General features: G+C 35.3%; 2 protein-coding genes across 8 annotated transcripts in view; both read right to left on the bottom strand.

Annotated features, from left to right (window-relative positions):
* LOC127941341 (protein Jade-1) overlaps positions 1–5,603 on the bottom strand; it is a 56,070-nt gene extending 50,467 nt beyond the window's left edge. The window contains exon 1 of one of the 4 annotated variants that reach the window (XM_052536328.1): positions 5,488–5,603. The gene's annotated coding sequence lies outside the window, so the exon portion shown is untranslated. The other 3 variants (XM_052536327.1, XM_052536329.1, XM_052536330.1) reach the window with 3 other exon arrangements.
* Positions 5,604–7,835: 2,232 nt separating this feature from the next.
* On the bottom strand, positions 7,836–14,052 carry LOC127941768 (ubiquitin-conjugating enzyme E2 B-like). Of its 4 annotated transcripts, none has more exons than XM_052537157.1 (6): positions 13,890–14,052; positions 12,514–12,594; positions 12,384–12,409; positions 11,046–11,135; positions 10,861–10,960; positions 7,836–8,795 (listed from the first exon to the last, which is right to left on the bottom strand). In XM_052537157.1, exons 1-6 carry the CDS (start codon positions 13,931–13,933, stop codon positions 8,786–8,788), a joined length of 351 nt encoding a protein of 116 aa, XP_052393117.1. In that variant the 5' UTR covers positions 13,934–14,052; the 3' UTR covers positions 7,836–8,785. The 4 variants fall into 4 exon arrangements, with proteins under 4 accessions (XP_052393117.1, XP_052393119.1, XP_052393116.1 ...); XM_052537159.1 differs by having other exon boundaries at positions 10,861–10,951; XM_052537156.1 differs by having other exon boundaries at positions 10,872–10,951.
* Positions 14,053–14,620: the final 568 nt, after the last annotated feature.

Here is a 14,620-nt window from a genome sequence, read left to right as displayed (position 1 = left end):
GCTGCAAATCCTATTATAAATTTAAACATGCGTCTTTTACAATGCACAGAAGCATGCTGGAGCATATTTATTTCAAGTCCCCTCAGATTTAAAGTTAATAATCAAGTAACTTTTTGAGTTTGCATGCTCACGGTTCTTTGATGTTGGTTAACTCTTTAACCGCCAGCGGGTAAAACTTACCCATGCACAATGACTACTGTTTTGACTTGGCTTAAGCACATGTTATGCAACTGTCTTCACATAGTATTAATATCTAGAGTCATGAAATTATTATTTTTAGTCATCAACTATGTTTTTGACCTGTTGTTTTATGTTCAAGGCTATTTTAAGCAGGCTACACTAGCCACTTTTCTTAAGAGTGAAAAGGCTTAACCAGTCTTGCTGAGACAACGAGAATTAGAAATAAATAAATACACATTTGGGTGGTGTAATATTATAATAGAATGTCATTAATCACATATTAAGATAACAACAGGACAAAAACATAGTTGATGACTAAAATAATCATTTCCTGACTCTAGACATTACTTTGTGAAGATAATACAGTGATGTAATAAGTTTTTTAACCACATCAAAACAGTAGTCATGTGCATGGGTATAAAACACTTTAAATGCAGGAGTGGTGTTATCTAAACGATTTTTAACAACAGGGGATTAACAATTTTAGGAAAAGTCAATGACTGAGAAACTTTGATGCTTTACTGAAAATTTGTTACATATTAGGGTTGCGACGATAAATTGAATCGTGAACAGATTCCGCAATTTTTTTTGCGAATGCGTCGTAATTCTCTCTGGAGCTTCGTTTTTATCAGCAGATGTGTGGTTAAAAACTAACAGAGCACCATCTGATGTTAAAAACTAATCTCAGAATCGATTCCAGAGAGAATCGCAACGCATTCAGAAAATCTAATCGATTTATCACCACATCCCTATTACGTGCATTTAAAAATGGGTAAATTTAACCTGTGGCGTTCTAGTGTTAATGGTCACACGACATGCAGTACATAAATATTAGGGCTGCACGATATGTTGTTTAAGCATCGATATCGCGATGTACAAATCCACGATAGTCACATCGCAGGATGTGCGATGTAGGCTGTCGTAGTTGATCCGTTATTCATTAAATGTTTGGCCAAAGAGCGCGCACGCACGAGAGAGCGCAAGCGCGCGGCCGGCGACACACTAGATGCGTGCCGCAAGCGTCTCAGTTTGTAAGAATATTTTTTTATTTCATATCGCAATATATATCGCAGAAAAATAAAATATGGCAATGTAAATTTTTCCCAATATCGTGCAGCCCTAATAAATATAAAATTTTATCTTAATTCTTGTTTTTTTTATTTAATTTTACATTTTTAGAATGTTTTTAACTATTGGAGTTTCATTAAAATCATAAACCCGTTTGGGAAACCTTGATGTAACGTAATGTTTAATACACTTCATGTCGTTGCAGTAATAATAGGAATGTAACGATGCACTGTGAGCTGGTTGAAAATCAAAACAAATATGTGATGATTCAAACTGGTTGAGATGTTAAACACACGCGTCACACTGTTTGTTTACATCTCGCGTAATGGCATAATGGGAATGGAGAAAGTTGCATTCTATCACAAAACCAGAGACCACGGTTATCAAAAGTATGGGAATACTTTAAACAGAGGCCAAATAAAATGACCCTTTGTTCCCTTTGCAAAACCGATATGGTGAACCACGGCAGCACAACAGCGATGCGCGAGCACCTCAGAGGAAAACATCTTGGCGCTCTCCGGTTATGGTTTAACTGGATACCGTGTGATCTGGTGACCAACTTCCTGGTTCAGATCTGATATTCTTGCGCTTGCGGCATTCTGAAAAGCTGAGATGTTTTTAACTCGATGCGGTGCGGACGTGCCTGGAAAAAACGAGCGTGACCGCGTCACTTCCATTATGAGTGCGCTTATCGCGCACCTACATTGGCAATAACAAACTTGAGCGTGCAAAAGACGTGGTATGTGAACGGCCCCTTAAAAGACAGCATGCCGCGAGACAACAGTCACAAACCACCAAGCTACCCAGAATCAGCTCCAGATCTCTATAAACCATGCTAAATCATAGCAGAACCCTGACTACATTTTATGGTTTGTGATGCTAAAGAACATTTCATGACGTCTCAGACAACTATAAATTTATGGCTACTGTGGTTTAATTATTAACGCTATCATAAGCTCATATTTACCATAGTAAAATAATTTTCTTTGACTCTTTATTAATTTATACTGTAAAAACTTCAACCACATTGGTTGAAAATGAATAAAGGTTGAAATATTATATTAGAAGTTGTACTTATATATTTTTTTTAAGTTATCCAAAGGATTCATTAGCTAATAAAAAAAACATTAGATTAATTATTTATTGTAATACAAATAATCATTAGATTAGTCGACTAATCGAAAAAATAATCGTTAGATTAGTCGACAGAAAAAAATAATCATTAGTTGCAGCTCTAAATCACAATCAGGGGCGTAGCAAGTCAGCACTATATGCAAAAACACTTGTATTACTCACAAGCTGTTTTATTAATTATATAAATAAGTCCATTCATTATTTGCAGCAAACCAGCCACCCAACAATCAAAATAAGTTACTTTTATTATAACACAAATCATATCGTTTAAATACTGTAAATTTTATCACCAAATACAAAGATTAAATGTGTTTTTCTACTCTTTAATGTGGTGTGAGATCACCGTATTCACCTCAACTCAATCATCTTTTCCTCTTTTCTAGCACAAAATAAACCTGCATGAATATCAGAAGGCATGTTGAAAAAAATCTTAACTTAAAACGAATGTCTCTAATCGATCAATCAGTGTTTCGAAAAGTGTCAATAAAACAGCTTTGAATAGTAATAAAAGTAGTAACATAACATTTAGCCTACCGTAGAAATGGTAAAATCTTTGCCAACATCTTTGTATTATTTTCATAAATCAATTAGTTAAAAGGTTAGCTCACCAGAAAAGCATCCCAGATGTATGTGACTTTCCTCTTTCAGAATAATCCGATCGGAGTTGTATATAAAAATTGTCCTTGCTCTTCCAAGTCTTTCAATGACGGTAAGTGGGTGTGTGTTGTCAACTGAAATAAAGTGTGCACATCTGTAATAAAACGTCCTATACATCTAGGAAGCTTCTGGGGTGAACTAACCCTTTAACCGCCGCATACTTTATTAATGCAGTACTTCAATCTCGTAATTTTGACTTTATTTTGAAGATATTACGGCACTAAAACGCTGTCATATTTATAAAATAATTTAATGTAAACACACTCTTGGCACAGCGGCCCAAAACGCCAAACATTTAAATAAAAAATTTGAAAGAATACTCACATTTTTGTTGGAATGAATTGTATTCAATTCTCTGGCTTCATTCAAAATGGTTTTAGATAAAAGAAAATTAAAATTAAAAAGATAATTACAACTATGCAGGTGTTTCTGAAGCTAGATGTTATGCAGTCTTTTCATCTAGCTAGCTAGCTATTAATTATTATTTGGCACTGGAAGAGATTTATTTTTATTTGTGATATTTGTTTGTTTGATTAAGTGTTTGTTTTAAAATTTATATTTAGTTTTGTTATGTGACATATTTCAATTTCACAAAGAAAAGTTCAGAATTTTGTCCAAACAATAATAAAAGGACAATCTTTTTATGTATAATTTATCTTAAAACATAATTTGTTTAAAAATGTGAGAAAATTGTAACGTGAAATAACGCTGCACGATAAATCGAAACGGAATCAAAATTTCCTACATGACTAATAAACACACGATTATGACAATACATGGTTTATATCTAAGTTAGTATTATTATCATTTTCATTTAAATAAAGTATAATAGAATGCCGTTTTCACTGCTTAGAATACTATGAAAAATGTTGCGTGATTTGTTCTGTGCAAGGAGCGACATCATCTCAGAAGAATTTATTTCAAACCCTCGACTGACGATATGAACGGAGTTTGAAATAAAATAAAATGTTATATTTTCACATGCTTTCAGATGGAGCAGCAATTACTATACAGAAACTTAGTTCACTGGGAAACTATGAAAACCGCTGTTATGATCGCGAATTATTTCTTATATTTCCTAATCACGCAATAAAATCATCTGCGTAAATGCTGCTCCATCTGAAAGCATGTGATGATGTTTTGCTGTTGATCACAGAACCGGATTAACTAACAAAATGTGCATAATCACATTCGATTAATCTTGCAGCCCTAATGTGGAAACAGCATCTTTTCGTATTTTTATATCAAAAATACAGTACAAGATTACAATATTTAAATCAATGTGATAAATGAGTTCGATTAAAAGCAGGCCGATAACATTACCTAAAATGTGAAATGCAATGGACTAGGTTACGATTTCCTACATGTAATTTGTAATCGGTAACGGACTACAATTTTTATGTAATCTAATCTAACAAATGCCATGATCCACTGTTGAAGCAGTCAAGAAAGAGCACTTGATGTCAACTAACCACGTGCATTAAGCCCTGGTTTCATTATCTTGAACGGTTAACTAGATTACACGCTAGTAAATAAAATAAAATAATTTAACATGTTTCCCCGCCCCTCACGCATAGCCACGCCCCTCTGCACAACGTCACGCCAGTGTGCCGTGAGCAGCAGCGGGCTGTAGGGGGCGTGGCCGAATCCCCGCAGGGTGTTTGTGAATCGGTTCACAGAAGCACGCAGGCCATCCAGCGCTCTTAACTGAACACGTTACGAAAACAAACCCCTGATTCGAGTCTAAACAGATCCAGGTTCAGCGCACTGCACTTCCGAGTAACTTTAGCATTATCAGTAACAGTCAGCCCGAGTAAAAGCTCCCAAAGATCTAGAAGAGTTGATCAATAATGACTGACAGGTCGCTAGAACTTGCTAGAATTACTTCAGCCGAACTTGACAGAACGGCGCTCGTCTGATCTTAACGCTGCTCGAAGATCAGATGAGGAGGAAAAGATGGCACGCGTTCTTTCGCTTTACCTTCTCCGCACAAGAGGGCGTGATGTCCGTCCTCGACGCGCGATCAGCGGATCATCGCATCGGTTTCCTCTCAGCGGCCCGAGATAAAAGTTATAGATTCGATCAGAAGACGCACAGTCCGTCGATTTCCCGAAATTGCTGTTTGCACACCAAGTACGCCAACGGTTATCGGTTCGTCATCCCCAAAAGTGTTTTTGAAGAAAGCGTTACCTCAGAATCCCGCACACTGACGCGTCGAAAACAACGCTTCGAATCGCGTCTAGGATTGATGAGGCGATGTACATTCAGCGTCGCGCGACTGAGGCGAGGCGTCTCTCGAGCTACAGCAACATAAGCTCACACTTATAACTCTTTTGGCGCCATATTAATGACGTACCAAAAATTTCCGTTAGCGGCGAGCGCAGAGAAGCCCGCGAGCGTCGCGTCACAGACGGCGGAGGAGGACGCGGCGGAAGCGTTTGGCGTTACCTGTCAAGTTTGAAAATATCCATCAAGAAGCGAGCACGAAGATAAAGTCAGTCTCCTCAGATGAGGTTCGCGGAATTAACCGAGCACTAACCCGTGAGTCCGCTGGGGGCAGCCGCGAGCCAACACCGGAGCAGGAAACGCACAGAACATCTTCAGCTTTCTCCTGCTCCGGATTAATAAAAAGCAACAAAAATCACAAACTTTCTTTTTTTATATAGTTTTCATGAGGATAAGGGAGAGATTTGACAAAGAAGCCTCAGTTAAATTCAGTCAAATTACATTAATAATTTATATTTATAATAACAATGAATCACCTGAAGCAAGGGCTTTACGTGATATAAGTAATTATTTACATTAAAATATATGATAGCCTATAAAAAAAAATACTCCGTTTACATTTTAGTAAAATTAATTCAACAATTTGGAGAGTTGAACAATTCAATAAACTTATGTCAACAAATACTGAATACTGTAATTAATCAATTTTATATACACACACACACCCATACACTTAATTTGGAATAATTAATATATTCATATATATTAATATAAATCGTGTTTTTAAAAGAAGTCTCTTCTGCTCACCAAGACTGCGCTTATTTGATTTAAAATATTATTACAATCTGAAACTGCTGTTTTCTGTGTGAATATCTTTTAAAGTGTAATGTATTTCTGTGATGCGCAGCTGTATTTTCAGCATCATTCCTCCAGTCTTCAGTGTCACATGATCTTCAGAAATCATTAATATACTGATTTCCTGCTCAGTTATATTATTAATATTAATATAACATCTACTGACATACGATTATTATAATTTATGATATTTATAATAGCAATTAAGCTCACGGGGTTTAAGTAAGGTATAGTTGTATATTATTCAACACAATTGTTTCATTTCCACTCATTTCTGCAACTATTTAAAAAATATAGTCATATTGATAACGCTGAGGGTTTTATAATGAATTTATAATAAACTGACGTCATTGGGTTGCATCTGTAGCGTCACCCCAGAAGCCCCGCCCCCTGCTGCTCTTAAGAGTTTGAGTGACGTATCAGTCAGAACCGCCTCCTGAACTGTATTTGACGCATATCAGACTATGATGGATGATGTAGTCAATTATATTTCTCTCGAGGACCACAATCTTGCTAAACCATATTTATATTTCACATTATAGTGTTCAACTGACCATGACGGCACTCATGAGACCAACCCCCCACCCCGCGAGTCATATAAAACATGCCATTATTTTGCAGTAGCGATCTGTTTCAGTGTCTCGAGCAAATTAAAACAATTACTCTCAGTTTTAAAATAGGATTATGCAATCCAGACGACACGTGATCAGTCCCGCTGGATTGTAGTGTAGCGCACGTGACGCTAGGTGGCGCAGTGCGCCTTTTTTCCGTAGACAGTAAAAGTGAGAGGAAAAAGAAGAGTGACGTCATCTGAAGCCCGAACACACGAAACAGTTATAACGAGCTGTAATAAATTGTATGACAAAAAAATAAATAAATAAACAGATTAAGCAACAAAAAATATTTCCAGCACAACAATACAAAATATTATTATTACCTGAGCATAAATAATAATTGAAACTGCGATTCATCATATCAGAATGATTTCTGAAGATCACTTGACACTGAAAACTGGAGGAATGATGCTGAAAATACAGCTTTGATCACAGATATAAATTACAGTTTACTATATATGCAAACAGATAATGGTTATTATGGGTTGTAATAATATTTCACAACTTTACAGATGTTATGTATTTTTGAGAATGCCTCATTTAGCAAAAACATTAAGAAATGTAATTTCATTACCAATTGTAATAATAATATCAACGTAATACTTAGCGTTTAGTGTACAGCTCACCAGTTATTATCACACACACTCACAAAAACTACATTTACATTTAAATATTAAATTAAATATTTAAAGTATTGTTTTTTTGTGCATTGAATACTGCAAGCAATGTCAAAAATATATCTGCCAAGACAATTGTTTTCTTGACTGAAGTGAAGTGAATGCTGTTGATTCATCTGTCTCACAGGATTGAGGAACAGTTCTGAGCTGTGTGATCAAAAAATGCAATAACTCTTAATTCTCATCTCATAATCAAGAAGGGCTTCCAAAATTATTTGTACCAATTCATCAACAAGCAGGTTGGCAAATATAAAAGTCTGTCAGTTCATCATACAAAGCATAATTTCATCTTTATCTGTCCTTTTTGGAGCTTCACTGCTGGGAAGATGGGCTTCAGTTAAGCTAGGCGGTCTATGCACTGGAAAAGCATGCTCCACGCTGTTTCTTTCTGCCAAAAACTTCCAAAAAGATGATCGACTCCGAGTCTGAAAAATGTTTTGTTTATTTTTTCTTATACAGCATATTCGAAGTAGAAATAGTCTTATGATAAATTCACAAAAACTAAAACATCCGCTCAACACTGTCATCCAGGCATTACTCGCACGTCTCAATAATCAATATATCGCTGTGTGCATGACCTCAATCATTTTTGGGGACGCAATATATAACGCAATATATGTCCCCATGGTTTTTTGCATTTCACTTGCACCTGTGTCTTTTCCAGCTTCTTGTGCATACTGTGGTATACTTGGTTCAAATTTTTTTGTAGATAGAAAAATCTCCATACAAGTTTTTTGTGCATTTTTTTCTACGTGTCATGTTGCACTTTTTTATCAGAAATGCGAAGATTTTAAGGTATCTAAAATGATGATACTTAATTTGCATGATCTAAATATTCATGTAGTCAATTGAAAGTGCACTGTCTTTATTGCATTATTATGCAAGATAATAATTATTCATTATGATTAAATTTAGTGGCATAAAAAGGTCAATAATATAATTGATCACAATTTGTTCTGGGGCAATATATTGAACAACAAGCAAACAGTTGTTATCATGACAGGCCTACAGTCGATCTTTAGGTGCATCAGTTTTCAAATATATTAATAATGTTTTACTAAAGCACTTTGAGATGGACTGCACTGCACAACATCTTTGCTATTGATTTGCATTCAACTGCATCAATCCGACAACAGCACGATTCAGATTTTGCTTATCATGCAGTGAAAAGTAAATAATAAGCACACAACTATTGTTGATCTTTGTGAAATGCATTAGTGTAGAAGTGAATAATCCTATGAATGGTGTGCAGTTGTTATGAGTCGAGCCAGCTCTGCTCCACGATGGCAGAGACTCTCTTCTCATATTCACGTTTGTTCTCCTGATAGAGCTGAGCCGCTTGACTGTTGGCTGGGCTGTTGGGATTGGGCTCGTCTAACAGAGACTGGAAACAAACACAACATATCCTTCAACAATCATAAATGCAGCTCATATTTCACCCACAAATCACAAGAGTTCAGTGCTTCAAGACTCATACTGTTCACTTCTGTTTGTCCAAAAAAAAATAGTCGTAAACATTAAATATTAATATTATTTATTCATGCATTTATAGATAAATCTTTTGACCAGCTAGGTATTTTTTTTTTTTTTGAGATAATCGCTGAAAAATTACCAAAACAACTCTATAAGCTTTTTGTGTATTGTTTTATTGTGTTGAATTGTTCAAGTGTTTCAAACAGATTCGAGCGCAAAATAATTCTAAAGCACCATTAGTAATACTTTACAATAAAGTCTCATTAGTAAACGTTAGTTAATGCATTATCTAACATTATCAATAATAAAATCTCCCGTTGATTTCCAAAACTTTAGAAAAGATAGTACTCACTCAACTACAGTCTTTTCTGAGTTCAAACTCAGTATTCAAAACTTTTCAGTCAGGTGATAGAAAGTTGCATAGAACTGAATCTGTGTTATTGAAAGGTACAAACGATATTACGCTGTCTACTGATTACAGGAATGATGTCGCTTTTGTACTTTTAGATCTCAGTTCAGCATTTGATATGGTTATTCATAATATTTTAATTTCTAGATGGGGAAAAATGGTTTCGGCCTTTTGTATAAATTCATTTATTTAATTTCTCTCTCTCTCTCTCTCTCTCTCACTCTCTCTCTGTTACGTCCGACGCTACAAGAGCGCTGTCCCGAGTAAAGGTGCTGAATTAGTTGGCATCGATTGCTCAAGAATCGATTTTCCACTTCACGCGAAGGTGCAATACAGTGTTAAGAAAGACAACACGTTCAATGCAAATGAAATATTCCTCAAATTATTACAGTAACATTTATTTTAACATATTTTTAAGTTATCAGTAGAATGTAGACTATAAATTAAATTATCAAATGGTCAGTAATATGTTGACACGATATGTTGTGACGGTTAGAGGAACCAGGGATCCCTCGCTAATCATCCATCCTCCTTATCCCGCTGTGCCACTTGTGCTGGTTCTTGACATGGGTTTAACGACTTATAAAAATTATATAATACACTTTTATATTAATGGTAAGGTACTTTACAGTCAGAATTGATTGGCAAGCAGCTGCAGTTACAGTTAGCCTATGCTAATTACCACCATATTAGTTCTGATACCACATAAAGTCAACTTCATAAATAGGCCTGCATCCATTGCGAACATATTTTATTATTAGTCTTAAAATCTCAATAACATAAAATCATTGTTGAGCCGCAACATTGTCAACATACCATAGTTTGACTTGCTGATTTCTAAAGACTAGCGTCTTGAGCTCAAACAACGTTAAGAGAGAGCTTACGAATGGTCCAGACCAACCTTACGAAAGTATGACTTACAGAAGATAAACTTAGCGTAAGAACGTGTCGGGAATCGTGCCATTAGGTTAAGAGAGAGGTTAAGGAATGGGGTTTAGAACTACTTAGCAATAACATTTTGGGGAACTGAATAATAAATAATATTTTATATATTATAATATATCAATAATTTAGTATAACAATATTTTGCATGATATATTGTATTATTGTATATCAGCTTATGTCTATCACCAACATCATTCCCATTCATAACTACCAAAAATTAATTCATTCCAGAAATATCACGTGTATTTTAATCTAAAATATTATTATCTAGATTACATAATCAGATTACAGTTACTTTTTAGCTACTTTTGGCCGGTTAATGGTCACACTGACATGCAGTTAAACAAATATTTATATTTTTAAGTGATTTAATGATTTATATTTTTCGTTTTTAAGATTTGTTAGTGTTTATCAACTCACAAACCCACTGAAATTTTTTATATATTTTCTTTCAGTTTTCGCTTTTAATTATCAATATAGTGTGATTAAAACAAGATAAGATAAAAAGTAGTCGGAATGCATTACTAACTACAGTTTTCATCATGTAATCTAAAGTCAGTAATGGACTACACTTTGTAATCGAATAATAATGAAATGCACTTGTGTTGTAACAAGAACAAACCCATGATGCACCTGGATGGATGTCAGAATGGAGGAGACGTCGTACGTGGGACTCCAGCGATTCTGAAGAATGTCTAAACATATGCTGCCATCTGCATACACTGACAAACACAACATCATTCATCAGAAACACCGCCGGCGCCGATCCGCTATCTTTATTCCAGAACGCATCTGTTTGCAGCTCACCGTTTGGGTGAAACATTTTGGAGATGAAGCGAACCGTCGGAGGCTTGTTGGGATATTCTTCTGAAAACTCAATGACCAGCTTAAATGTTCCTGCGGAGAGACAGAATTCAGATGAATACAATAATAATAATAATACAATACAACTATAAAAATCATCAGCAACGACTGATCGCTGTAATCATAGTTTACTGCCAGTTTGATGCAAACACACACCTGTCTGTGAAGATTGAACCTTTGTGCAAAATGAAAATAATTAAATGCTAAATGCTTCTGTACTCAAAGAATCCTATCCTGAGTATCACATGTTATAAAACAAATATGAAGCAGCACAATAGTTTCTAGCATTGATGATAAATCAGTATATTAAGGATTTCTGAAGATCACGTGACACTGAAGACACTGAGAATCACAGCTTTGATCACAGAAATAAATTATACTTTAAAGTATATTTGAATAGAAAACTGTTATTTTAAATTGTAATAATATTTCAAAATATTACTGTATTTTTCTGTATTTGTAATGCAGCCTTGATGAGCAGAAGAGACTTCTTATAAAAACATTACAAATCTTTTGGATTGGATTTTTTTTTCTTCATAAAATCATAATAATGTTATTAATTAAATGTAAAGAAATGCAAATTAATATTTGTGTGTAAAGTGAATTTATAAACTTAATTTAAGGAATAATAATTTAATTGACATCCATGTTTTAAATTTAACAGGAAACATCTGTTGTCCAGCACATTTGGTGCCAAAAATGATTACATTTTCACTTGATCTACATTTTAGAAGTTTGTGTGTGTGTGTGTGTGTGTATATATATATATATATATATATATATATATATAAAAAAAAAACATGGAATAGCATGTATAAAATAATACATACAACGGCAATCATATTTGGTCACACTTTATTTTAAGATCCAATTCTAACTAATAACTATGACGTTTGCCTCAATAAACTCCTTATAACCTGTTTATTGTAAGTAAAGTAGTTAGTTTAGGTATGGGGTCGAATTATGAGATCTAAAACACACTCATGCAGAATGAGACATTAATACGGTAAGTGCTTTATAAGTACTAATAAACAGATAATCTGCTAGTAACGTGCATGCTAATAAGCAACTAGTTACTAGTCGAAATTGGTCCATAAACTAATTCTTCAATCAGATCATTAATAGAGTTGTTAGCTGCAGCCGTATAAAGGACACATTAGGAGTAAATACATCAGGCATGCTGGAGCTGGAGCTTATAAAAGCCGCTCGAAAATCTAAACCTAATGCTGAGTTGGTGGTTAATAACTAGTGTTTATTTGGAGGATTCAAGGAGTGTCTCACCGTCTTCAAAAGGAGTTCCTCCAGGCCTGAAAGAAAACACAGGAACAATGCTGAAGTTCTTCAAGCACACACACACACACACACACACACGTGTAACAGATCCACACCTCGCCATGCTCTAGTCACTCACCCAAAGATCACGGCGTTCCACAGCAGGATGTTGTTTTCTGACGGAGCGCCGCTCACTCCAGTCGGAGGATCTTCCTGAAGTCTGCAAACGGATATCAACAAGTTTATGGCTTATATGTGGAAGATTTATCCTCCTCAAGCACTCTTGGGGAAATTCCCATTGTTTCACTCTTTTTTTTTTTGCATTATGGTTTGGCCCGACAACACATTAATATGCAAATTAGATGCAGTGTTTAGATACACTGTATATCACTTTATTAATATTTTAGACGTATGTTCTATAAAGTACAGTAGTATATCTAATCATTGTGTTATATCTTTCATATCATCTTTGTGCAAAGTTTGGCTAAAAACAGCCTGAAATATAAACTGACTGATGAATGAAAAATAAATAATTGTTTTTGCCTATACATGCTTTTCTTGCCTATTTTTTATTCGTTCATTTATTTATTTATTTATTTTAAATAACTGGCATCCTCTACAAATGACACAGAATAAAATATTAATAAAACATGATTTTTTTATTTTATTTAAAAAACAAACAAACATTTTCTTCATTAGGATATTATGTTCCGACCAAAGTAATGATATATAAAAAATAAAATCAAAAAACTTTTTTGTTTCTCAGGAGGATGTCAAAATGACTTCTTAATGGATAATAAGGGAACAACATTTTTTAAGTGATTTTCCACTATTATTCACAATAATTTTAATGAGTTTAAATAAAAAAAAAAAATGTTTTGAAAGACAATAAAACCATCTTGTGCATCAAAACCACTCCTTTCCGGTAAAATTGAACTGTTTCTTCAGTTCATTGATGCAAGCCACAAAATAAACCTCACTCCATAAAATAAGTTTAATCAACTACGCAAAAAGCATTTCAATGTTTAGTTTTAAGGAGGAAGTGACGTCAGGGTCAAACAGTGCAATTATAGATGCATGAATTCTTAAAAACAGTAATAATTACAGTTTAAATATGACCTCAATGAAGTGCACTGTATCAAATGATGAATTTAAAGTAACGTTCGTTAAAGACACTTATAATATAACTAATATAAAGTGGGTCTATTTAATATAAAAATAAACAGTTATAGCGAAGTCCAAACGCGGAGATATTTAACTAATCATTCAACGTTACTGTGATGCTGTTTCTGGTTGTGTGTTCACAACATATGTGGCCCTTAAGAGTGCTAAACAAGCGATGAGCACAAAGCTGTCGTCCCCTAACCAGAAGTAAGTTACTGTGGTACTTTACTGTGGTACTCTGGGGTAAACATCGCGAACGCGCTCGTGCTGGCGCGGGCCCGGCTAGCGCTGCTAAAGGCTAGTCCGGAGTGTAAACACATCATCACATCAAATTCATGTGCTGACCCCTACCTCTTAAAGTCTCTCATGAGGCGTCGTCTCGCCGGTGTAGACATGCTTTAATACAGCGAGCTGTCATCAGACGCGCAGAAGAGCGTCGAGTTCACGAGGAGCGGGGCGATGCGCTGCGCCGGTGACGTCATCCGTGACGCCATCGCCCTGGCAACTGCCAGATGCTGTTGTTTACGAAGCGGATCTCAATTAACTTGCCAGGTTGGGCTACTTAAACCTTTCCTTTACTGTCTATGACTTAAACACTTTTGCCGCGGTTGTTTTTCATGTCCGCGGGTTGAAGGTACCCCAATAACTTGATATGTACCCCCTGGAACGCATTTTATCCCTCCACGTCCTCCCGAAAAGCGACTGGGCTTCATCAAAAAGTTGATTTATTTCACTAATTCCATTCAAAAACCTTAAGTTGTATGTTATATTCATTCATTACACACAGACTGATATATTTCAAATGTTTATTTCTTTTAATTTTGATGATTATAACTGACAACTAAGGAAAATCCCAAATTCAGTATCTCAGAAAATTAGAATATTACTTAAGACCAATAAAAAGAAAGGATTTTTAGAAATCTTGGCCAACTGAAAAGTATGAGCATGTGCAGCACTCAATACTTAGTTGTGGCTCCTTTTGTCTGAATTACTGCAGCAATGCGGCGTGGCGTGGAGTGGATCGGTCTGTGGCACTGCTCAGGTGTTATGAGAGCCCAGGTTGCTCTGATAGTGGCCTTCAG

The sequence above is a fragment of the Carassius gibelio genome, chromosome A21, assembly GCF_023724105.1.
Source record: "Carassius gibelio isolate Cgi1373 ecotype wild population from Czech Republic chromosome A21, carGib1.2-hapl.c, whole genome shotgun sequence".
NCBI lineage: Eukaryota > Metazoa > Chordata > Actinopteri > Cypriniformes > Cyprinidae > Carassius > Carassius gibelio.
The sequence above is the reverse complement of the archived record's forward strand: the minus strand, read 5'-3'. Positions and strand labels throughout refer to the sequence as shown.